Raw genomic sequence first — 26944 nt, 5'->3', positions numbered from 1 at the left:
GTGGAAGTGGTGGTGGATGTGTTGGATGTGGTGGTGGATGTGGTGGATGTGGTGGTGGCGGATGCGGTGGATGTGGTGGTGGATGTCGTGGAGGATGCGGTGGTGGTGCATGTGGTAGATGCGGTGGTGGTGCATGTGGTGGATGTGGTGGTGGTGGATGTGGCGGCAGTGGATGTCATGGTGGATGTGGAGGTGATGGTGGATGTGGTGGTGGATGTGGTGGTGATGGTGGATGTGGTGGTGGATGTGGTGGTGGATGCGGTGGATGTGGTGGGGGTGGATGCGGTGGATGTGGTAGTGGTGGATGCGGTGGTGGTGGATGGGGTGGTGGATGTAGTGGTGGTGGGTGTGGTGGTGGTGGGTGTGGTGGATGTGGCGGTGGATGTGGTGGTGGTGGATGTGGTGGTGGTGGATGTCATGGTGGATGTGGAGGTGATGGTGGATGTGGTGGTGGATGTGGTGGTGATGGTGGATGTGGTGGTGGATGTGGTGGTGGATGCGGTGAATGTGGTGGTGGTGGATGTGGTGTTGGTGGATGCGGTGGTGGTGGTGGATGGGGTGGTGGTGGTGGTGGATGGGGTGGTGGATGTAGTGGTGGTGGGTGTGGTGGTGGTGGGTGTGGTGGATATGGCAGTGGATGTGGCGGTGGATGTGGCAGTGGATGTGATGGATGTGGTGGTGGATGTGGCGGTGGATGTGGTGGATGTGGTGGTGGATGTGGTGGTGGATGCGGTGGTGGATGCGGTGGTGCATGTGGTGGATGTGGTGGTGGTGGATGTGGTGGTGGATGTGGCGGTGGATGTCATGGTTGATGTGGAGGTGATGGTGGATGTGGTGGTGGATGTGGTGGTGGATGTGGTGGTGATGGTGGATGTGGTGGTGGTGGTGGTGGATGCGGTGGTGGTGGATGCGGTGGTGGTGGTGGATGCGGTGGTGGTGGTGGTGGATGCGGTGGTGGTGGTGGTGGATGTGGTGGTGGTGGTTGATGTAGTGGTGGTGGGTGTGGTGGATGTGGTGGTGGTGGGTGTGGTGGTGGAAGTGGTGGTGGATGTGGTGGTGGATGTGGTGGTGGATGTGGTGGATGTGGTGGTGGTGGATGCGGTGGTGGATGTGGTGGTGGATGTGGTGGTGGATGTGATGGTGGATGTGGTGGTGGTGGAAGCGGTGGATGTGGTGGTGGTGGATGTGGTGGTGGAAGTGGTGGTGGATGTGGATGTGGTGGTGCATGTGGTGGATGTGGTGGTGGTGGTGGATGTGGTGGTGGATGTGATGGTGGTGGATGTGGTGGATGTGGTGGTGGATGTCATGGTGGATGTGGTGGGGGATGCGGTGGTGGTGGTGGATGCGGTGGATTTGGTGGATGTGGTGGTGGATGTGTTGGATGTGGTGGTGGATGTGGTGGATGTGGTGGTGGATGTGGTGGTGGTGGATGCGGTGGATGTGGTGGTGGATGTGGTGGTGGTGGGTGTGGTGGATGTGGTGGTGGATGTGTTGGTGGATGCGGTGGTGGTGCATGTGATGGATGTGGCGGTGGTGGATGAGGTGGTGGTGGATGTGGTGGTGGATGTGGTGGTGGATGTCATGGTGGATGTGGAGGTGATGGTGGATGTGGTGGTGGATGTGGTGGTGGATGTGGTGGATGTGGTGGTGGTGGATGTGGTGGTGGAAGTGGTGGTGGATGTGGATGTGGTGGTGGATGTGGTGGATGTGGTGGTGGATGTGGTGGATGTGGTGGTGGGGGATGCGTTGGATGTTGTGGTGGTGGGTGTGGTGGATGTGGTGGTGGATGCGGTGGTGGTGCATGTGGTGGATGTGGTGGTGGTGGATGTGGTGGTGGATGTGGCAGTGGATGTCATGGTGGATGTGGAGGTGATGGTGGATGTGGTGGTGGATGTGGTGGTGGATGTGGTGGTGGATGTGGTGGTGGATGCGGTGGATACGGTGGATGTGGTGGTGCTGGATGCGGTGGTGGTGGAGGAAGCGGAGGTGGATGTGTTGGATGTGGTGGTGGATGTGGTGGATGTGGTGGTGGATGTGGTGGTGGTGGATGTGGTGGTGGATGCGGTGGTGGATGCGGTGGTGGTGCATGTGGTGGATGCATTGGTGGTGCATGTGGTGGATGCGGTGGTGGTGCTTGTGGTGGATGTGGTGGTGGTGGATGTGGCGGTGGATGTCATGGTGGATGTGATGGTGGATGTGTCCGTGGATGTGGTGGTGGATGTGCTGGTGATGGTGGATGTGGTGGTGGATGCAGTGGATGTGGTGGTGGTGGATGCGGTGATGGTGGATGCGGTGGTGGTGGTGGATGCGGTGGTGGATGGGGTGGTGGATGTAGTGGCGGTGGCTGTGGTGGATGTGGTGGCGGTGGTGGTGGATGCGTTGGATGTGGTGGTGGATGTGGTGGTGGTGGGTGTGGTGGATGTGGTGGTGGATGCGGTGGTGGTGCATGTGGTGGATGTGGTGGTGGTGGATGTGGTGGTGGATGTGGCGGTGGATGTCATGGTGGATGTGGAGGTGATGGTGGATGTGGTGGTGGATGTGGTGGTGGATGTGGTGGTGGATGTGGTGGTGGATGTGGTGGATGTGGTGGTGGATGCGGTGGTGGTGGTGGAAGCGGTGGTGGATGTGTTGGATGTGGTGGTGGATGTGGTGGTGGATGTGGTGGATGTGGTGGTGGATGTGGTGGATGTGGTGGTGGTGGATGCGGTGGTGGATGTGGTGGTGGATGCGGTGGTGGATGCGGTGGTGGTGCATGTGGTGGATGCGGTGGTGGTGCATGTGGTGGATGCGGTGGTGGTGCATGTGGTGGATGTGGTGGTGGTGGATGTGGCTGTGGATGTCATGGTGGATGTGGAGGTGATGGTGGATGTGGTGGTGGATGTGCTGGTGATGGTGGATGTGGTGGTGGATGCGGTGGATGTGGTGGTGGTGGATGCGGTGGATGCAGTGATGGTGGATGCGGTGGTGGTGGTGGATGGGGTGGTGGATGTAGTGGTGGTGGGTGTGGTGGATGTGGTGGTGGTGGTGTTGGTGGATGCGGTGGATGTGGTGGTGGAAGTGGTGGTGGATGTGGATGTGGATGTGGATATAGCGCATACTTATGGCATGACTAAAAAAAAAGCAAGCTGGTTCTGAGATGCTGCGGGCTCTTAACGACAGATGAAATCAGCAGCATTCCTGGATTTCTTAAAGTTTGTCGGAGGGGAGGGGGGCCGTGGGGTTTGCAGAACTCATGAGGAGGTTTTATACATGTTGGTTATCCATTCGTTGTGGGCAAGAGATGGGGAGATTACCAGTGACGGAGGGCGCAGACCTTTGCAGCTATGAGCGCGTTCAATTAATGAAAAAAGAAAAGGAGACACGGCCGGCCGGCCGTTAAACTGAAAGCACGGCCGGCCGGCCGTGAAAAAGCCTTTGATGCAGCAGGGGGTAATTAGGGGAGGAGAATGGCTGGGCTTAGGCAGAGCGCAAAGCCTTTGATGCAGCAGGGGGCGGAGCGGGAAGGGCTGCTGGCGGCACCAAGCTGACGATTTGATGCTGTGCACGCGCATTTTAACTAATTGCGCTTGCGCATTGAGTTAAAAGTGCACATGCACTTCATCAAATCGCCAGTCTAGGTAAGCTCTGTTTAAGCCGCTATAGTCTCGCTCTGCTCAATGCGCATGCGCATTGACAGGCGAGACCTAAAAAGGAGCAATGCGACGTGCATGACTGCATCGCTGATTAAAGTAAAAAAATATAAAAAATTAAAAAGGGCAGAGACGGGGGCAATGAAATAAACAAAGGTCTTCTGAATTAAAGGAAATACCCTTAAGAAATGGGCAAACATACTCTGTTCTGGCCGCTGGCCATCTTAATAGTTTGGTAAAGAGTAATTCTCTGAGCAGGGAGGCCCTTTTAAGTGGTTTGGCAATATGATTGAATTCTCCATCCAACTGCAAGAACAGCTTTTTATTTGCGAAGAACCCCAGGAACTTTGACAAATACCCACCTCCTACCATGTTCCTTGATCCCACAGAGAAAAGTATGGAAGACAAACTGGAAGGCCTCATAAATAATGCCCTAGATATGGTAATGGGTCCCTGGACGATACAATTAATGCAAAATTGGAGATGCTCGCCATGAAAGATTGGCCAGTCCCTGGCACTAGACACACTGAAGGGGCAGTTAAAGCCCAGAGGAAAATTACTGGAGGAGAAAACGATCTTAAAGGGGCTAAAAAATCAAAAGGGTCAAACCAGATGACATCACGCTTTGGCGGTGACATGGATGGTGCCTTGGGCACTTCAGGTGGGCAGGAAGAAGACCCAGAAATACCCGTTCCCCATTGAGAGCGACGAGGGGTTAGAGGACGAAATTAGCCTCTCCTATTCCTCTGAAATTGACACGGATGTCGAACAGATAGAGGTGAGAAATATGGGTACAATTGATGAGGCTACGAAGGCCTCCAGGGCAAAAATGGCAATTGTGGACGCATTCGGTGAAAGCATGTTTGACCCACTCCTTATTAAACAGAATGGAGCCCATCACAGCATATTGCGGAGTACCTATCCTTTTGGCTCAGGAAAGAGATCCCGAAAGAAGTCAGGGCTCACCTGAGATCTGAATGCCCACGCCCCTTCCCCCTTCCTCCCAGATAATGTTGCATCAACGCCAGACCTAGATGTAAAGGTAGTGGCATTTATTGCCAAAGTAGGGAAAGACCCTAGAAAAGGTCTGGATAAAGGATTAAAGTCCTGCCAAGACCGTCTACATGACATTACAGGCCCATTGACAAACATGTTCGAAATGGCTGAGGTAGTCTACCTAGAAGAAACACTCATCGATCCAACAGAATTGCGCCAATGGGCACAAAGAGCCATCTGCCTTCTGGGTAATGAGAATACTGCACTGTCCAACGAGAGAAGAAAGAGCATACTACTCAAAACAGACCCCAAATTGGTGTAACTGGTCACTAAAGAAGGAGGAGCTACACGTCAGGGCCTACTCTTTGGAGACGACTTCATTAGGGATATGGCCAAGTACATGGGAGCATTCAGCTGGATCCAAAAGTCCCAGAAAGACTTTAAGAAAGTCTTACAGATAGAGTTTTTGAAGGGCTGGGAGCACTCGGGGTTGGTTCCTCATCTGTTGCCAAAGCTCTTGAAGACCCTATCCAGACGATGTTCTAATAATGGCCCAATCCAGGGAGATGGTCTCAACTCACCTCAGAGCTTACCACAAACCTCTTAGAAAACCAGGGTTTTGTAATAAACAAGAAAAAATCTTGCATAATACCATGTCAGGAAATGCAATTCTTTGGTTTTGTCATACACACTACATGAACAGAATTGAAATTACCAAAACTTCGCTAAGAGTTGAGAAAGGTCCTAGCGAGAAAGGAAGTTTCCCTGAGAGCTCTAGCCAGGATCCTAGGTCTCCTGTCTTCAACAATACAAGCGATCTATCCAGGCCCCTTATACTCCCTTATACTACTGGGCACTCTAAAGACTCAAAGCAAAAGCATTGAGAACAAGACAATCTTATTCTCAAACATTGTGTCTAGACCTGGACTCCAAGAAGGAACTAGAATGGTGGCTGAAGAATGCAGAAGCATGAAATGGCAGAGCCATTTTTGGAGAAGAACCAGAGACAGTGATAGAATTGGATGCGAGTTTAAAGGGGAGGGTGTGAAATGTGGCGACTCATCAACAGGAGGGCGCTGGACAGATCAGGAGAAAGAATTGCACATCAACTGCTTAGAATTACTAGCAGGTTCTTTTGCAACTTTGTTGCTTCACCAAAGACCTAATGAAATGCTGTGTGATGTTACGCGTGGACAACGTTTCTGCTGTCACCTATGTCAGCAAGATGGGAGGCCCTCACTACAATGTACTAGTCGACATGGCCACGACCTTCTGGGGGCACTGCTGAAGCAAGGGGATTTTAGTAGTGGTGGAATATATGCCGGGGTTAAACAAGGGTGTTGCTGACTGGTTCTACTGAAACTTCAGGGACACCAGCAATTGGAGGCTGAACAAGGGATTCTTCTTCAATATCCAGATGAGATGGGGACCTTTCGGGGGTGGACCTCTTTGCAGACAGACTGAACAACCCAACTTCCAAATTTCTTCAGCTGGAGGCCGGATACTCAAGCCTAAGGGATTTATGCCTTACTTCAGAACTGGAAGGGCTTAGCATCCTATGCTTTCTCTCCATTTGCCATGCTGCTAATGCTTCTGCTACACACACGCAGGAGCAAGGAGAACATAGTGGTGATAACTCTTCTCTGGAGGTCATAGGCCTGGTTCCCATTCCTATTGGAAATGAGCATAGATTTACCAATCCTAATCCCAACTTTCACCGAGATAATTACAGGCCCAGAAGGAGACCACACCCTCTTATAGAGCAGGGACGTCTAACGCTAATGGCCTGGAGGATTTCAGGAGAGAGTTGCAAAACTCAGGCCTTTCGGCAGATGCTTTTAGGCTCATATCGGAGTCATGGGCACCTGGCACAAGGAAACCATATAGACTGGCCGGGGAGAAATGGGCTCGCTGGTGTCTTCGACGGAATTACAACCCTGTTTCAACTGATCTAGTACATGCAATTAATTACTTATCCGAACTGTTCACATCAGTACTCTCTTATAGTTAATGTTTACAGATTGGCTATTGCAGCTGGTCACAACCTTGTCAACGGAATTTCCAGAGGACAAAATCTATTTACTAAAAAAATCATGCGAAGTATGCAGGTACCAAACCCACCTTTTGCAAAATACACTGCCTTATGGGATGTTAGAGACGTTCTACAGGTCTTAGTAATTTGGGGAGAGAATTCTGACTTATCTCTAAAATGTAACTGTCTTACTCTGTCTAGTATCGTTTAGGCGGGCCTCAGACGTGAGAGCCCTAGACATCACCAACAGGGCCTATCAACCTGAAGGGGGTTTGCTTCTATTTAAAAAGACACACAAAGACCATGTCAACTTCTGTTTTCTACCCCTTTCTTTACACAGAATGGAAGACTTTGTGTGGTGAAGTGCTGGATGGAGTATGAGAGGAGTGCTGTGAATCTGAGAGGAAATACGGAGCAAGTGCTAATATCTCATAGAACACCTCATAAAGCAGTGTCTCCCCCTACCTTAGTACGATGGGCAAAAGAAGTAATGAAAGAAGCACAACGAGACATTTATATGTTTGGCGTACATTCCCTTAGGGCTGCTTCAGCCTCCAAAGCCTTTTCCTGGGAGGAGGTTTGCAGGATATCCTTAGGGCCGCGGACTGGTCCAATGATCGCTTGTTTAAATCTTGCTCCTTTAGAGCTGTTGCAAGTGCAATCAACAGTGTACTAAATGCTCTTTAAACTTGCATAATATTAGCCTCTGTGTCATGCCATAAAATTTGGATTTTTCACAGTCTGATGGGCAGAAAATCTGGATTTTATTAAAGACACCGAGGGTAAGATTATCCCTCCACATAATTACCCTCCCTAGTGGAATAACGTTACTGAATATACTGATTTCTTTCTCTTTCAGAGTAAGAGACTTCTCTCTCACCGCAGAATTTTTTTTCGCCTGGAAGTTAACGACATTGGAATTATCTTGTTTACAACACCAAAGAAGGGAGAATACTGCTTGTGGGGTGACCTTATAACCTATTAGAATGTTTCTAAAGTTCTATAACTTCAATTGCTGTTGCTGTGAGCTAGCAATAAAGGAGATTTGCATAATCTTAGACTCTGTGTCTTTAATAAAATCCAGATTTTCTGCCCATGAGGCTGTGAAAAATCTAAATTTTCCTGTCATTTGCTGGTTTTCCTTTAATTTGCAATAAAAGCAGAGAAAGCTCACAGTGGCAACATTCAATGAAATGTGCTATAAAACTGTCAGCACATGGTCTGTTTTGTCTAATCTTATGATTCTTGATTAAAAAAAACTTGAAAGAAGTCATGAAACTTCACGTGTTACTTAAAAAAATAGTTTGACAACTGCAATGGTTTGATTTTTTTGTCCATTTCTTGTTTATTCCCGTGTGTAAAGATTTTAATGTGTGTGCTTATCATATATACGACAAAAGTATATATTCCAAAACAAGTAAATATCTTTCTTAAACCCCACTTTAGTGACAATTTGTTTTTTTACAGAGCCTTATAACACACTTCAATTAAATTATGTCATGCAATGAAAATTGTTTCGCACATTTTTATTACTGTTTATCATAAACCTATATTCGGATCAACCTTTTAATGCTTGCTGTGTAATTTTTTACTTTCTACACAAAATATAGAAAGGATTCTGGCAACAGAGAGCAGCAATAAAAAATACATTTTAATCACTGTATTTGCCACATAAATGCCACAATAAATGCAATTGTGTGCCGCAAAATGTAAATTTTTATACTGTAAACATTTTGAATCAATGCAGAAAAATGGGAGGTCTGATTAGTCGTTTTCTCTTTATTTCCTCATGCCCACCCAACTCCCATTGTTCCCCTCACCTTCAGGCAGAGGGGTAGTGGCATGGGGTAACAATAGCCTGCAGAGCCCCACGAACTGATGGAATCCCAGGTTAAGCTGGGGAAGTAAGGGCGACACTGCAGGGAGGTGCCACTCCAGTCCCTTTGATACAGTGAGCTTTGGAACACTCGGCTGGGCGCACCTGCCCTACGTAAGTTAGAAACGCATGAATCCGTCTGTACCACTGGCAGTTACTTTTAGTGCATTCCATTCCATTATTTTTCACTTTCTCTGTGCCATTATTGAAAATGAGACGATGCATCCTAACACGCTCTGGTCCTGCCTGAACTGTTAGACCAGGTCCCGCCTGAAAGGTAACTCAAGCATAGTACGCGCACAAGGAAACACTCGTTCTCTCACCCTTCTTACACGTCCCAGCGCCCGCTGAGGCAAAGAATATCCAGAATCGGTTATGTTGTCAAAGGCGTAGACTTTTATTCACATCAACCATATAAATCTACACAACCACTACGGGAGAAAATGAGTAAAGCATTATTTGGATAAATATCAAATTTGCAGCCACAGACTTTGCAATCTCCATATGTCAAATGCAGTAAGGAAATTAGATACATCATTGTAATTGATTTCAGCTTAGCCATGCACATGTACTTAAATTTGTTGGCTGACTCGGCCAATCCACTCAGCTGCGCACCTTGTGCCGGCAGGCCCCAATTTGCTACAGCTCACATTGATTACTTGAATTCAGGGCACCGCATAGCTCACCGGCCCATTGAGGTACCTGACCACAGACCTCCTCCCAAATAGTCCACACAGTCCATATGTTGCGGGATAAGGCAGTAGAAGCAGGACCACCGGCAGGTCAGTCCTATCCCTGTGCCGATCAACGGCAGTAGAGTCCAGGACCACCAGCAGGTCAGTCCCCTCCCCGCCTATCCAATGTACAGCTCCATTGTACACCCTCTTGGGGTCCCTCCAGTCGCTGAACCTCCATTTATTTATTTATTTGCTTATTGAGCGCCTGATTCAATTCCCGAAGGGATATCTCTGCGCTTTTTTTTGCTTCTGCTGTTTAGTCGCTGTTAGCTTTCAGTTGTGAATAGAATAGGAAAAGGAATTGTATTAGGGCAGTGTGAAAAGGTATGTTTTAAGTTTTTTCCTAAAGGATTCAAGGCTAGGGATCAGTTTCAGTGCAATTGGTAAGGAATTCCAGAGTATTGGTCCTTTATACGATAGAGCTCGTCCACCTTGTCTGGCTCTTCTCACTTTTGGAACCTGTAGCAATAGATGGTTGCTGGAGCGTAGTGTGCGTCCGGGGATGTATGGTACAAATATTTTTTTAAGATATTTGGGACCTGCACCGAACAAACATCTATGTATCATGCAGCATATTTTGAACTTGACACGGTGCTTCACCGGCAGCCAATGGAGTTGGTGCAATAGGGGACGAGAGGGGGTTCTAGGGGGAGCATTTAGAGCTAATCTTGCTGCCGTGTTTTGGACTACTTGTAATTTCTCCAGTTGTTCCTCATTTGCCGATATGTATAGGCCATTACAGTAGTCCATTCTGCCTATTATAAGAGTTTGAATGAGTGTTTTCCTGTGGTTGTCTGGCAGAAAAGGGAAAACACGCCGAAGCAACCCCACCACATGGAAACATGCACCTGTCACTTGGGTAGTGTGTTCCTTAAGTAGGAGTGCCTGGTCTAGTTTAATACCAAGGTTTTTTACTGTTAGTTTAGGGTTAGGGGCCGGACCCAACTCCAGGGGCCACCAGTCTGGTGACCATAAAAGAGTCGCCCCCCCAAACAGCATTACCTCGGTTTTGGTCACATTACATTGGAGATAGTTCTGTGCCATCCATCGTGCCACTGCTCTCATCCCGTCCGCAAAAGTTGTTTGTACTGTGGGTGTGAGGGTTTGGAAAGGAAACAAAAGTTGGGTGTCATCAGCATATGACACCGGGGTGAATCCATAAGATCTTATGATGTTAGCTAAGGGGGCCACGTACACGTTAAAGAGCGTGGGGCTTAGGCATGAGCCCTGTGGCACTCCCTTAGTGAGCTCCCTTGAGGTCGAAGAATGGGAGCCCAATTTAACACCTTGTGTACGTCCCGAGAGAAAGCTCTCCAACCAGGACAAGGCCGTTCCCTCCACACCTATATCCCTCAGTCTGTCAAGAAGAAGTTTATGGGACACCGTTGCTGTGTATGCCCCCTTTGTGTTAGCTGTCAGCGCTCCGCCGAGCTCTTCTGCAGGGTGGGAGGGTGGCTTCAAACGTTCTTGCGGCTTTCCCGGGGTCCCAGGAGACAAAGAGGAGGAGACCCCAGGGACGCCGCCTTATATAACCGATTACTGTTAAGTTTCGGTTTCCAAACGTGGGTCCTACATCAGTGGGGAAAAGGTCGGTGGTCTCAACCATCCCCTCACGTAGCTTGGTTTCCTGGCGCGACTAAGGGTGCCCTTCCTCTAGGTGAGGGGAACGCCTGATCAGTGGCAGACATTTTTCGGCCTAATCATGCCTCATCAGAAAGGGGCTGCTCATTCTGTAGTTGACTGAATCTTGTACGGTTGCTGCCACAGCTGTTCCCTACCTAGGGAAGGCGGCCTGCACTGGTGCTGACCCTACTGTTCATCATTTGCCGGCCGCTTGCACAGACTCTACCTGCACTGCATCCTTTCTCAGTGTTACTTGAGCTTCCATTGCTTGTCCTTTGATTGTCTTTAAGTGAAGGCTGCACTGATCTTCCTCTGTCCTAAAGAGAGAAGGTTTCTCTGACGTCTGAAGCTGTCAGTAGGGGCTATTTGTTGTCTTATATTATTTAGATGTTGTGCAGAGCACCACTGCACTAGTGTGGCAAGCAAATTTCTCCAGCTGTGACAGGTGGACGTGTGCTTGCTTGGAGAGTTGTGTGGCCGTTGCATGGCCTATGCGGGAAGTGTCGAGTGCGGTTGAGCGAACGTGATGCAATTGGTATATAGTTGTAATGTATTAGCGCCATAAACCTTTGGTGACCGTGCGCTTTATAAGCTTCTGATAACATAACATAACATAACATAACATGTATATAGAGTGGTGTGAGGAATGGAGAGTGCCTCGTGCAGTATTTCAGGAATCATTGTACGGTGGGTTTGCTATCCTGCTGGGAGTGATGGTGCAACCGAGGGGAAGCAACTAAACATCCCAGAGTAGGGGTCTGTGGGGACCACCCAGGAGCAGCCATGGTATTTGAAAACAGTACATTATATGAGGCTGATAGTTTTGGCGGGAACAAGGGAGGGTGAGTACAGCTCATCAGTGGTGCAGAAGAAGTGGTGTGAGAGTTGCTGGCCCCCGCTCTAATCCAGCGAGCACCCGTAAATCAAATGCAGAGGGAAGGACAAACAGATGCACAGTGTAGACTTCCATGCAAACCATCAATGGTCTGGAAGACGCAGGGAGCGCTGCTGCCTTTAAATAGAATTGCATCTCACCACATCGAGGGAACAAACAGCTCAGATGAGGTATTTTTTTATCAGCGAACAATGTTGCAAGGCTTGATAAAAGCTTCTAATTTGAGCAATCTTTTTAAAGCACCACTTTAAAGCACCACTAGTCCGGCAAGTTAGCACCTCGTCATTATTCTCTCAAGTAAACTATGACTATTGATCCCTTTACTATCCCTGCAATGTTCCCACCAAATAATTTTTTCAGTGTTTCTGTGGACTTCTAAACAGTTGAAAAAATAATCCATGACCTACTAGCATGCTCGAAGGATTATACCAGTTAATGCCAGCTTGAGAGGAATCCTTTCAATTGAGCTGGAAGAGCTAATACCAAGGTATCATTCCCACAGACAGATTCATTGTTAGAAAACATTTTAGACAAGGAAAGCGTCCTTGCCTTTGTACCATACAATGCATTACTAATTGCATTACTATAACTGTCCGGGTTCTTGAGTGAAGTTTGCACTGCTGGTTTATTGGAAGAAACTGTCCTGTGTTTCTCAACTAAGCGTACTCACTCGATTTGAACTTAAAATCAATACAATATTAGGGGATATCACCACATTAGGAAAGGACACCAAGATATGATCCAACTTGCTTCCTAATCACACAATTGTGGCAAACACTGCTCCTGTCACAAACATGCACCCTGACCCCTTACGCTGTACCTTCTTGCCGACTACCCCCTCTAGTCAGCGACACCTCAAGCCTAGACTCAGCATTAATGGATCGTCGCAGCTGGAAGCGGAAGCGTTGGGTAAGACATACAACAATGCTCAAAGTCAACCCTGCAATTCTAGGATTCCTGTAATTCTAGGCACAAGTTGGACCCCTCCAACTAATTCCATCCCCCCCCCCCCCAGGCCACACGCCTAGCTCACTACCACCCAACCAGAACAATCTCAACCGAGAACATTACCCAAAACCTATTGCATGCTCTTAAACTGTAGGTCGGCAGTCAAGCGTGCCACTGAAATAGCGGAAGCTATCCTATTACATGAAATTGGCATCGGTTTTCCGACTGAATCCTTGTTAAATGACCACTCATCCGCCATTATAGATCTCCTCACTCCACCGGGCTTCCCAATCATTCGTCGCGACTGCAAGGGTCGTACTGGTGGTGGAATAGTTATCATACACAACAATTACCTTATGCCTAAAACCCTTCCGTTCTATTGAATACTCTACCTTTGAATCCCTAGGAGTCGAACTCTCCTCCAAAGGCTCCAATCCTATCAAATTCCACACCGTTTGCCACCCCCAGGTGAAAAACAACAATTCTTTGACGATTTAACAGACCTAATAATGCAAAGCTCCCTGAAGGACACCACAGACATTATGCTGAGAAACCTAAACCTGCACTTGAACGATGCTGAAGATACAATGATACAAGCTCTAAACATCCTCCTTGAAACGAAGGGTCTCAAAACAGGCAAAGAGCAAAGTCACATTAAGGGCTCTACCCTCAACGCAATCATTGCCAACCATAATACAGCATCCCTCAAACCTATCCTAACCATTGACTGGTAGATTTCCACCTAATTCTAGTTGAACTCAATGGCAACCACCTAAAGCACCCGATTGAAACTAATCGTCCCAAGCACTATGCAAGGAATATTCACCAAACCTCCAAATCAGTGTTCCTAATCAGTTCCCAAATTCTACCTCCACTTGACCTTATTTCTGGCGATGATCTTACCTGCCACTAAAATATGAAAATGGCAGAAATTGTTGACACTGTCGCCCCAGTAAAACTCAAGAAGTTGAGAAGCAGCCCCTCCACATCCTGGTTCAATAAAACCTAAATATGGAGAGAACTCAACTTTGGTTAACAGACAGAACTTGGAGACAATACCCCTCGCTGACACACCTTTCTGTCCTCCTAGCTGAACTCCTAAAATACAAGAAACATGTCTACAGATAGGAATTCACTTTCTTTCAAGCACAACTTGACCGCTCAAGAAATAGACGTAAAGACCTCTTCGACATCATTAAACAACAAACCTCCTCGTTCTCAGTGCCCCACCACATTCCAAAGATGGTCCTCCTATCAAAGATGGGTCGCCCCCCTTCCTCACCTCCGACAAAAGATGGTCTCCCAAAACCCATCCTCTCAGATGGCCAGAATGCCAACAACAATCACATACAATTGAAAAACAATGGAACCTGGACCAAGTTTGAAAATATCTCGGAAGAAGAGGTCATCAAGATACTTATTTATTTATGCGTTTTTATATAGCGCGGACTTTACCCGAAGGTGTCAGAGCGCTTCACAAAAGGAACAGAACTGATACATGAGAACATTACAAATGAGCAAATTACAAAAGCAAAAGTTACATTAAATGAGGCAAAAGTGACAATCGTGAACCAACAAAATACATGAGGTAGCAAACGATGCATTACAGGAGGAAAAAGTGACGTGTGCAGGTTACAAAAGCGTACAAAGTACACATAGAGGTATAATACTGCAATATATGGAGGACCCTCAAACACAAGAACAAACGTTACATAGGCACTGGTGGTACTTGTGCAGGTAGCAAAAACAAACAAAATGTAAGAGGTAGAAAACAGTGTGTTACAAGAGAAAAGTGACGTGTGCATGTTACAAACGAGTACCAAACACAGGTAGAAGGATAATACTGCAATAACTGGCAGAACACACTGGAAGGCACTTCCATAGTCATGTAAAGTAGATTTTTCTAAAATGGAAGGACTGCCTTCAGATAATAGAGAGGGGATGAATTACATTTGGAAGTGTCTTTGAAGGAGGAGAACTTTGAGGTCAGTTTTGAAGGCCTGGGATGAGGTGGTGGCCCGGAGTTGAGGCGGAAGTGAGTTCCAGATTCTCACTGCGCTGCCTGAAAAGGATTGGGCCATCAATCTTTTTTTCTTGAAAGTGGGAGGTTCAAGCAGTAGATTTTCCTCATTTCGTGATGGTCTAGAGCCTCCAGAGAGTTTCAGTTTATTCGCCAGGTAGTGCGGAAAGGAGGAGTGCAAGGCTTTGTGGGTAATGCTGGCAGTCTTGTAGGAACTTGCCTCGATGGGAAGCCAGCGGAGGGTGGATAACATGGGTGTGATGTGGTCGCTTCTTTTGGCCCCATAAATGAAACGAGCTGCTGAATGTAGAACAGACTTAAGGGGGGACAGGTGGGATTTGGGGAGGCCAGTCAGAAGAGAATTGCAGTAGTCCATTCTGGAGAGGACCAGCGATTGCACCAGGGTTTTAAGGTCATGCTCTGGGAAGAAGCGACGAATCCCCCAAAGAAGGCGCAGTTGGTATCGAGCAGACTTTGCAATTGAATTAATGTGGGGGAGTAGATTGAGTTTTGTGTCAAGTATGACACCAAGGGTTTTTGTGCTGTCAACAATGATGGGTTTATTGTTCAGCAGATTCATCTGGTGCATCCATGATTGAACCGGGGGAGGAGAATGTGAGGAGGAGAGGAGGAGGAATTCAGTTTTGGAGGGATTCAGAATCAGTTGATGTGTTGACATCCAGTTTTGAATGGAGTCAAGAGTAGAGCTTAGGACGGAGAGATCGTGAGTGGAGGCAACCTTGAAGTAGATTTGAGTGTCGTCTGCGTAGAGATGATAGTGGACCCCAGATTTACTTAGGAGATTTCCCAGAGGTTCCAAATAGAGATTGAACAATGTGGGTGCAAGTATAGAGCCTTGAGGAACACCTTGACCCACCGCCAAAGGAGATGAAAGGCTGTCCGCTATTTTGATCATTTGGGATCTATCAGAAAGGAAGGAAGCAAACCATTTAAGCACAGTGCCCTCCATGCCCATTCTCTGTTGAAGAGTGTTGAGGAGGGTGTTGTGATTGACAGTGTCAAAGGCTGCCGAAAGGTCAAGGAGAATTAGAAGACAAGACCCCCCCGAATCGAGTATCCTCAGCGTGTCATCAACCACTTGCAGTAGGGCTGTTTCAGTGCTGCAGTTTTGGATGAAGCGAGACTGAAAATTGTCGAGAAGATCATTGTCCTTGATATGACGAGAGAGTTGTTTCGCAACACATCTTTCTGCGATCTTCGCAAGAAAGGGTAGGTTAGTGATGGGGCGGAAGTTGTTGAGGTCATTCGCATCAGCAGTGGATTTTTTAAGCAGAGGGGTGACCTGCCCAGTTTTGAAGGGAACAGGGAGGGAGCCTTGACAGAGGGAGAGGTTGACCAGAGTGGTCCAATAGGGAAGAGAATTGGGTATAGAAGTCAACGGCAATGGCACTAGGGATAGGGTCGAGAGAATGGTTGGAGGGCTTTGTTTCGAGGATGCACTTGAGGAGGACATCTTCAGAGATGGGGTCGAAGTTCTGCCAAATGGTTGCATGAAACCAACAGCACACTTCTCTGATCCTCTTCCGTCCTCTCTGGTCGAAAATCTCAGCCACATCATCCCCGACATGGACTAAAATCATGAACTCCTCCTTGGCCAACAACTCAATGCCGGACTCTCTTAAACTCGGCCATGTCACGCCCTCATCAAAAAGCCAGACGCCGACACAAATTACTTAAATAATTTCAGACCTATAACCAACCTCCCTCTCCTTGCCAAAACTATTGAAAAGTGTGTGCTATCACAACTTAACAACCACATTGAAATATTCAGTCTCCACAACACCTTCCAATCTGGGTTCAGAAAAGGGTGTAGTACGGAGAATGCAATCCTTGACATAATTGAACACATCCACAGAACCCATGATGATGAGGCCTGCTCAACCTCTACATGGAATCCCCTGGAGTCATCTTGAAAGAGGCCTGAATTGTGTACCGTCTCTATGCAGACAACACCCAACTCCACATCAAAATATCGTCATCTAAAAATATCTTGCTCCTGAACAGCACTCTCACCATGGTACAATCCTCGCTGTCCAACAACCACTTAAAGCTTTACGCCAGCCAACCGAAACGTCTCGTCACTCACCCAAAAGCAAAGACACATCCTATTTATAACTGGCTTGGCAGCCTAGATGCTTTAAGCTACAAACTATCGGTCTCCAGCTCTGTAAAGTCATTAGGGATTAAACTTGAGAAAACTTGAGCATGAGGATCATATCAATACTGCAGCAAAAAGTGCCTTCTACACTCTGAAATACCTAAAAAAAAAATCAAACCCTCCATTCCCCCAGAAGATCTAAAGACTGCAGTGTTCTTTTGTCCTCTCTATGCTGGACTAAGTAGTCTTTTCTCAGAGGAGAGATGTTATGATCACATCTCTCCCATGCTTAAGAAACTCAACTGGCTTCCAATTGAAGCAAGAAGCACATTCAAGACGGCCTGCATAACCAACAAAGGTCTTTACACAGAGAGACCAAACTCCCTCGTAAACAAACTATCAAAAGCCATTCGAACACTTTACTCTTGATTCCTGCTAAATTCAAGAAAGAAAAATCTTTTGCCCATTCCTACTATGTAATGCACCTAGAATTTGGAATGCTGTTCCCCAGGATCTATGTGACAATGAGTCATTCCTATGTTTCAGGAAAAAACATATATTATTCCTTCTCAACATCTAAATCCACCCACCTAAAATAATGGGTTTGCTGTTGTTCGCGTTCCCTCCCACTACCGAAAAACCGGAGCACCTTTACCTCTGGAAATGATTGAACATTTATTCCACTTTTTTTTTTTATTACCACCCTGTATGCCTACTACTATTCTTGTGTATACCTTGTAAAGTGATGTCTGTTCAACCCTTATAAAGTGCTCTGATACCATCTGGTCAAGTTTGCGCTACAGAAAACACTAAAAATGAATAAAATAAAATAAAAATTCGTACATAGCTGCAGCCTATGCTGTACATGTTCTGGTTTGTGAAGGAAGCTCGTGTCCATGCTTTATCTTTGCGGGAATGTAAGTTTGAGTATATGTGAGACGCATGCATTGTAGCTGCCTATGATGTTCTGAAGCTTGCACTGCTGACATTCATGCCGTTCTTGTTCTATGAGTAAATGAAGCTTGCATTGCTGACATTCACGCCGTTCTTGTTCTATGTGTAACTGAAGCTCGCACTGCTGACATTCACGCCGTTCTTGTTCTATGTGTGACTGAAGTTCGCACTGCTGACATTCGCGCCGTTCTTGTTCTATGAGTGACCGAAGCTTGCACTGCTGACATTCATGCCGTCTTGTTCTGTGTGTGACTGAAGCTTGCACTGCTGACATTCACGCCGCTCTTGTTCTGTGTGTGACTGAAGCTTGCACTGCTGACATTCATGCCCTTCTTGTGCTGACTGAAGCTTGCACTGCTGACATTCATGCCCTCCTTGTTCTGTGTGTGACTGAAGCTTGCACTGCTGACATTCACGCCGCTCTTGTTCTGTGTGTGACTGAAGCTTGCACTGCTGACATTCACGCCGCTCTTGTTCTGTGTGTGACTGAAGCTTGCACTGCTGACATTCATGCCCTTCTTGTTCTGTGTGTGACTGAAGCTTGTACTGCTGACATTCTTGTTCTGTGTGTGACTGAAGCTTGCACTGCTGACATTCACGCCGCTCTTGTTCTGTGTGTGACTAAAGCTTGCACTGCTGACATTCACGCCGCTATTGTTCTGTGTGTGACTGAAGCTTGCACTGCTGACATTCATGCCCTTCCTGTGCTGTGTGTGACTGAAGCTTGCACTGCTGATATTCACGCCGTGCTTGTTCTATGTGTGACTGAAGCTCGCACTGCTGATATTCACGCTGTTCTTGTTCTATGTGTGACTGAAGCTCGCACTGCGGACATTCACGCCGTTCTTGTTCTATGAGTGACCTAAGCTTGCACTACTGACATTCATGCCGCTCTTGTTCTGTGTGTGACTGAAGCTTGCACTGATGATATTCACGCTGCTCTTGTTCTGTGTGTGACTGAAGCTTGCACTGCTGACATTCACGCCGATCTTGTTCTGTGTGTGACTGAAGCTTGCACTGCTGACATTCATGCCCTTCTTGTTCTGTGTGTGACTGAAGCTTGCACTGCTGACATTCTTGTTCTGTGTGTGACTGAAGCTTGCACTGCTGACATTCACGCCGCTCTTGTTCTGTGTGTGACCGAAGCTTGCACTGCTGACATTCATGACGCTCTTGTTCTGTGTGTGACTGAAGCTTGCACTGCTGACATTCACGCCGCTCTTGTTCTGTGTGTGACTGAAGCTTGCACTGCTGACATTCATGCCCTTCTTGTTCTGTGTGTGACTGAAGCTTGCACTGCTGACATTCACGCCGCTCTTGTTCTGTGTGTGACTGAAGCTTGCACTGCTGATATTCATGCCCTTCTTGTTCTGTGTGTGACTGAAGCTTGCACTGCTGACATTCACGCCGCTCTTGTTCTGTGTGTGACTGAAGCTTGCACTGCTGATATTCACACCGCTCTTGTTCTGTGTGTGACTGAAGCTTGCACTGCTGACATTCATGCCCTTCTTGTTCTGTGTGTGACTGAAGCTTGCACTGCTGACATTCACGCCGCTCTTGTTCTGTGTGTGACTGAAGCTTGCACTGCTGACATTCATGCCCTTCTTGTTCTGTGTGTGACTGAAGCTTGCACTGCTGACATTCACGCCGCTCTTGTTCTGTGTGTGACTGAAGCTTGCACTGCTGACATTCTTGTTCCGTGTGTGACTGAAGCTTGCACTGCTGACATTTACGCCGCTCTTGTTCTCTGTGTGACTGAAGCTTGCACTGCTGATATTCATGCCCTTCTTGTTCTGTGTGTGACTGAAGCTTGCACTGCTTACATTCATGCCCTTCTTGTTCTGTGTGTGACTGAAGCTTGCACTGCTGACATTCACGCCGCTCTTGTTCTGTGTGTGACTGAAGCTTGCACTGCTGACATTCACGCCGCTCTTGTTCTGTGTGTGACTGAAGCTTGCACTGCTGACATTCACGCCGCTCTTGTTCTGTGTGTGACTGAAGCTTGCACTGCTGACATTCTTGTTCTGTGTGTGACTGAAGCTTGCACTGCTGACATTCTTGTTCTGTGTGTGACTGAAGCTTGCACTGCTGACATTCGTGTTCTGTGTGTGACTGAAGCTTGCACTGCTGCACAGGATCTATGTAAGGACATCTGTGCCTGCTGCTACCCAGGCTGTACCTGTGGGCAGTGATGTTAGGTGAAATGATGCCCCCCCCAACCAGAATATGATGGGGGGCCCGGAGCCTCCCATATCTCATAGATATTCGATGGCCTTGGGCTGAATGGGGGCCCACTTGAAGGGTTGGGACCCCCAGGAGAGTTGGCATCCCCCTGCACCACAGGGGTCTGTATTATGCCCCGGCATTTGGGCCCACTCTGGTGTCACTTTGGGGTCCCTCACAGGAGTGTAGTGACATTCTGGGACTCAAATAATTATGAATACTCTGCATATGACAACCTCTGCTAGATGTGTATAGAATGCATGATGATACCTTCATCTGTTTTCTCTTGCAGTTCTATCATAACATTTCTAATTAAATGGTTTATAAAAAAGTACAACAGCCCAGCTGAGAAGTGCTTGTATCGTCACACTAAGAGTATGTCCCCCCTGCTCAAAAGTACTGTACCTCCCATTAAAACTGTTGCAGTCCTGCTGAGAAGTCCTGAGAAGGAGCCCTTTATCCCACAGCTGTCCCACTGAGAAGGGTTGGTGCAGTTCAAGGAAATGTACAGCAACCCTTCTAACAAACAGTACTATGCCAGTACTATGCCATTAAACACACAGCATGCCTGCTGACAAGTGCCTGCGCTGTCCCAACAAACAGCTCTTCTGAGAGGCGTTGTCACTGTCCTACTCCGCGTCAGCACACCTGCTGGAAGGAGGCAGTACTGTCCCAGAACAGGTATAGCGGATTTGATGGTAAGGACCAGTACTACCTCATTCAACACAGCAGTCCAACTGACAAGTAGCATCACTTACCCCTGGGAAAAGAGGACACGTGCTCGCACGTAGTGTAGCTGCCAAGTTTCCCGGGTCCGTGCATAACTAGTTGCTCCAGTCCACGCTTTTTTCTTACAGTTCTGGAACTCGTAGTCCTGATTTTATTAAGGTATAAACAAAACTACAAGTCCCAGGATGCAAAGTAAAAAACTGCCCTGAAGCAAGAGGCCTTACAGAAACTGGGAGGCTGGCGTCTATGGCAGCAGCTGCCTATATAAACTAACTCCCCTGATGTATAATATATTTTGCTTTCTTAACAGAGGTGGCCAAGATCCTGCCGGATACTTTCAAAAGGGACTTCAAGGACCCCTGGAGAAGACCCCACATGCTGCTGCAGGACATGGAAGCAAGGTACGTGAGAGACCAGTGAAAGATGGAGGCCTGGAGGGGGGGATCTGGGTCTAGGACCATAAACTGATCAAACTTTGGTACATTGATCTGCCATGCCATCAGCTCTGATAGGCTGGTGGGGCTGGTGTAGAATCAGTCAAGTATCAGCCTCTGTCTCAACCCTACAGGGTAATCTGCTGTGTCCACCTAGACACGTCTGGGGCCCTAGGGAGATGGATTGGTGAGTTAAGCACTTGCAGCTGCTATGCAAGTTACAAATGTAAACCCCGCTGGGCCCACTCAGCCCTTCATACTTTTGCGTCCATGGGATAGATTTACAAGCCCCATGCGTCACTTTTACACTGCTGTTGCGTCACTTTTGTGACGCAACAGCGGCGTAAAAAGTGCAGCAAATTTACAACTTGACGCATCTAAGGAGATGCGTCACGTTGTAAAGCCCTAGGTGACATTATACCTCTGTCAGGTATAATGTATGCAGGGTAGTCGTTCCCACGCAAGAAAGGGTCGTAGAAGTGACGCATTGAAATCTACAAGATTTCACTTCGTGATTTTTAGGACGCCACTGCGTTAAAACCTTACTCTTGCTTGGAGCAGGCATAAGGAGTGACGCAGTGTATTGGAAATCTGCCACCACACGCATCGCTGTAGTTGAATCGTGCTTGCGACACGACTCCAGCAATGCGTGACTTTTCCACCAACAGATGCGTCAGAATTTCTGACGCATCTGTCAATCCTTGTCCATATACGGTGGCGCAAGGGTTTTTCACTCAGGTGCAGGAAAGTGACGCATCTATATAGATGCATCAGTTTCTTGTAAAACTGCCCCCGTATATTTAGTAACATTTAATTGGGTAATGCTAACATCTACTATTCAAAGAGCTATAAGACAGCGTGATCTACATTAAACAAATAAGAGCAAAGGCTGTGGGACTCGCCTTTAAAAAGGCAACTGGCAATCTACTGGCTTTTCCAGTGCTTGTTTGCTATGGCACTAGCAAATTAGAAAAAAAGGCTTTGGCAAAGCCAATAGGTCTCGTCTTTGGCAACTGTATACTTTGCAAATGGTCTTTAGCAATGCTGTAGAGTGTTGTGCACCATGGCTAAGAAGGAAAAAAAACATGACGTATCCGTGTCATTTTTTAGGCACGTGCAACCCGCATGCATACATTTACAAAATGACACGGGGCTTTTTTTCCCTTTATGTCTCCTCATCTGAGTTGGATTGGTAGACAAAATAAAAAAAAATGTGTGAAAGTGACTTATTTGAAGGCATTGGCGGAGCAATGGGGGGCACAGAAGCAATATGTGGGACTGGAAACAACATTGAGGGTGCAGATCATTGAGAAGGAATGCAGAGGGAGCAGGGAAAGGAAAGCAGAGAGAAAAATTAACAGAACCTGCAAGGGGGTAGAAGCATACCTGAGAAAAAGCAACATTGTAGAGAAGCAGACAGCAGCAAACACATGAAGGAGAGAGGGGAAAGAGAAGCACAGGGTTAAGAAAGGGCAGAACATAGAGAGGAAGAGAAGCACACTAGGTAGACAGCTGGAAAACACATGCACTCCTGTGGAATGCTTTAGAAAAAAGAAAAAGTAGGTCCCTAAAAGTAAACAGCGAAAGTACAGAAGCCAAACCATTAAAGAGATGGCAAAGAGGCTATGCTCCATGGGAGGGACAAACAGAAGATGGACAAGGCAAGCTATTGAGTTACAATCAGACAAATGAGTGACAGTAAAGCCAACCAGTGGTAAGCAATGTTCTTGGTAAGCCCACAATATGTCTTTCGAAATCTGGTAGGCTCAACCTAAAAAGCATTAGAGACAACATTATTCTTTTATTTTACGACTTTTGTAAAAGAGCCACATGCTGCCTTGCAACCTCGAACGAAGTTGCAAAGCTTAACATATAAGGACAGTGACTATCTTTGTTTGTGTTTTGGGGCCTCCCAACATAAATGTTAGCTAGGTACAACTTCATCTGACTCCGATGAGACAAATTATTACACTTTAATCTTGGAAACGTTTTACAGTTCAGCAGCTTTCACCCAAAATGTAAGTTTTTGGAACGACTTATTTTTAAGTATAATTTATCTATTACACGTGCAATTTTTACAAAGAGTGCAAAGATAGATTTATTTTCCATTAAACAAAGAATATATCCTTAAAATATAAATTCTATATCCCATTTAAACACGTTAGATATTGACAGGCCAAGATGAGGAGCAATATGTTTAGTGAAATTCATTAATTCTACATCCACATGACAATTTAAACACAGAACAAAAACCTAATTACAACTCTGAACAAATGATAGGGAACAACACTGTAAAAATACCCAACTCGGAAGAGTATTTCAGAAATTTATGTATTAGTTTATTTGAAGAGTTTTATATAGCGCTGGCTAGACCCGGAGGTAACAGAGCGCTTTGCATTAGAACAGTTGAACAGAGTTACATCAGTTACCATATCATAAAATAAAACAGATACGAGACACTTGGGGTATGAGGGTGGGTGGGGAGAAGGGATTGAGACAAGGGAGTAGGGAAGAAAATAACATTAAAAACATTATTAGTTGTGATAAGAAATGTTAGTTGGTTTGGAAAGGGTTTCACCACCATCCAGGTATGTTACAAAGGTGAACACAGAGATGCTACCAGGAATGCAAAAGCAGCAAGCCAGTGTGAAACACTTGGAGACGGGGGTTCTGCTCATAACACACAACACCAAGTAGGACTTCTAGAACCGTGAAGATATAATGTTTGTATTTACATTCAAACACTGCCTTACTTGCTGATCAAAGGCAGGAATGTTCAGACAAACAGGCTCTATCGGGGAGTCAACCTGCATTTCTTCAACCAGCAATTCATTCAGATGACTGCTGGTTGAACATGAATTTGAATTTGAATTTGAAGGGATTTGTATAGCGCTCGTACACCTGGCGGTTTCTTGGCGCTAACTGGCAACCACTACTCGGTGGGTCGGAAAAGGGGGAAAGGTGAACATTCAGGATGGGAAGGCTTGGGTGAAGAGGAAGGTCTTGAGGTCTCTGCGGAAGAGGGGGTACTGGGTGCAAGTTCTGAGGGACAATGGGAGAGAGTTCCAAAAAGCTGGGCCCGTGGTTGCAAACTTGGAACCACCCCACTTCTTCCGTTTGAAGCGGGGAACCAAGAGAAGGTGGTGAGAGGAGGATCGGAGGTCTCGTGAGGGAGTGTAGGTTTGAATAGCCGAATTGATGAAGGAGGGGGCAGAACCTGTCCTGGCTTTAAAAATGGTGCAGCCGAGCTTGAATAGGACGCGCTGCGGAACGGGGAGCCAGTGCAGGGAAAAGAGGAGAGGAGTTACATGGTGTGATTTGGAAAGGTTAAAAACCAGCCGAGCGGCCTGATTTTGAACCAGCTGGAGACGCCTCATAAGGTAGTCGGGCATGCCATGGTAGAGGACATTGCCATAATCTAGGCGAGAAGTCACCATGGCCAGAAGAATTAGTTTGAGCGCGTCTGGGTCAAAAAATCGTGAGACTCTGCGGATAGTCCTGAGTGAAAGAAAGGCTGAGGAAACCACAGCAGAGACTTGAGAGTGTAGGGAAAGTTGGTTATTGATTTTGAAACCAAGTGTTTTGACAGAGGATACAGAAGTGGGTGGGGGACCTAAGGAGGGGGACCAGAAGGAGGGGGACCAGGGACTGGAGCAACCACCTGTCAACACCAACTCCGTTTTATCGGGGTTGAGTTTCAGGTGGTTGAAATTCATCCAGTCCTGGATGAAGGTCATGATGGACTGAACCTTCGACATAGACTCAGGGGCAGAGGAAAGGTGGAAAATGAGCTGGAGATCATCTGCATAGTTGTACACAGAGACCTCCAGTTGCTGTAAAGCAAAAATAAGGGGGGCGATGTAAAGATTAAATAAAAGGGGGGATAAAGAGGAACCCTGGGGGACACCACACTGGATGGGTAAAAATTCCGCAGAGAACTCTCCCAGACGAACCGCCTGAGTCCGGCCGCTCAAGAAGGAGGATATCCATAGTAGGGCTGTTCCTCGGATTCCCGCCGCCTCGACACGTGAGAGTAAGATGGTATGGTCCACTGTGTCGAATGCGGCGGAAAGATCTAAGAGGATCAGGGCCTGATGTTGATTGGTGTCCATTCCTTGTCGGAGGTTATCCAGAACCGATGTTATAACGGACTCAGTTGAGTGGGCTGGGCGGAAGCCGGCCTGTCTTGAAGCCAAAACACCATGACTTTCCACGAACTCACTCAGGGTTTTTACCACGTGTCGTTCCAATACCTTTGCCAGGAAAGGCAAGAGGGAAATTGGGCGGAAGTTGGCTGGGTCGGAGGGATCCGCTCCAGGTTTTTTTAAGATCGGTACGATCACTGCCGATTTGAGTGCAGGGGTAATGATGCCCTGAGCCAGTGAGCTATTGAGAAGCACTAAAGGTGGTGAGGGGCAGAAGGTATAGATCTGCTTTAGGATGTAGGCAGGGTAGGGGTCCAGCGGGGAGCTGGACTTGACCAACGGAAGAATGGAAAGAAATGAGTCGGTCGATAGGGGGGGAATTGAATCCAGATGTGCAGTGACTGGAGGATGTCGGGGGTCGGTGAAGGTCGGGAATGGAGGAGGAATTTTAATTTTAATTTTGCTGATTTTGTCTAGGAAATAGTGATTAAGGGAGTCGCATAGTGATTGAGAGGGTGATGGTTTGAGTGAAGCTCTATCGGAAAAGGCAAGGTCTTGGACGATAGAAAAGATTTCTCTTGGCCGGTTCTCCGCGAGTTGGATTTTAGAGGAGAAATAGTTTTTCTTTGTGTCTAATATGGCTTTCTTATACTGAGTGAGAAGTTCAGTGTACCGGGTTTTAGCCAAGGGGCAGTAGTTTCGTCTCCATTGTCGTTCAGCTTGGCGGAGAGTGAGTTTTTGGGTCTTTAGATCGTCTGAGAACCAGCGGTTTGCATCTTTAGGGCGTTTGGTTGCGATGCCTTTTAGAGGGCCGATGGTATCGCACCCAGCTCGCAGCCAATTGGTAATAGCATCTACCTGACCAGAGGAGGGCAGCGCGGTCAGATCGGGGCTGGAAGAGGAGAGGAGGGTCGATAGGGCTTCGATGTCAACACGATTCCATGAGCGCGCCCAGACATTCCTCACGGGAGCGGGCTTAGATGGTGGAACGGGGGATAGGGATAAGGTGATCATTGAGTGATCCGACCATGGACATGGGGAGATGGAGATAGAACTAACCGGGCAATCGCGTTGCCAGATTTGATCCAGAATATGTCCCAACCTGTGTGTGGGAGCATTGACGACTGACGTAAAGTTGAGCGACTGAAGAGAGTCTGAGAATTCCTTGGACGTGGCGCATTCCGCAGGGTCGGAGGGCCAAAAGTTAAAGTCTCCCAGAACAATGATGGAGGAATGGTTAACAACCAAAGTCGCCATTAGGTCTTGAAAACAGGGGAGGAACGTTTGAGGGGAGGACGGGGGTCGGTACACAAGGACACAGGTGAGAGGTGGAGTAAAGGAAAGGGATCGAACCACTAAACAGTCTGAGATTCCCATGGAGGGGGAGACTAGAGGGTGGAAAGTGAATTCCTTACGGGCGATCAGGGCTACCCCTCCACCAGGCCTGCCCGAAGGGCGGTCGGCTCGAATGGCATAATAGGTCGGGGGGAGTATCGCCAGCAGGGAAGGAAGAGAACTGTCTGAGAACCAGGTCTCGGTGAGAAATAATAAATCAGGTTTATGGGATTCCAGTAGGGTGAAAAG

General features: G+C 47.3%; 1 protein-coding gene across 1 annotated transcript in view; it reads left to right on the top strand.

The window, feature by feature from the left end:
• The window catches only part of LOC144791577 (somatomedin-B and thrombospondin type-1 domain-containing protein-like), a 282311-nt gene that overhangs the window by 164873 nt on the left and 90494 nt on the right, over positions 1-26944 (top strand). Inside the window, exon 3 of the mRNA XM_078666298.1 lies at positions 21092-21182. Coding sequence (XP_078522424.1) covers positions 21092-21182 — 91 coding nt within the window. The remainder of the gene's footprint in view (positions 1-21091; positions 21183-26944) is intronic.

Source organism: Lissotriton helveticus, chromosome 11 (genome assembly GCF_964261635.1).
Source record: "Lissotriton helveticus chromosome 11, aLisHel1.1, whole genome shotgun sequence".
Taxonomy (NCBI): Eukaryota; Metazoa; Chordata; class Amphibia; order Caudata; family Salamandridae; genus Lissotriton; species Lissotriton helveticus.
This window is presented reverse-complemented; position numbering and strand designations above follow the sequence as displayed.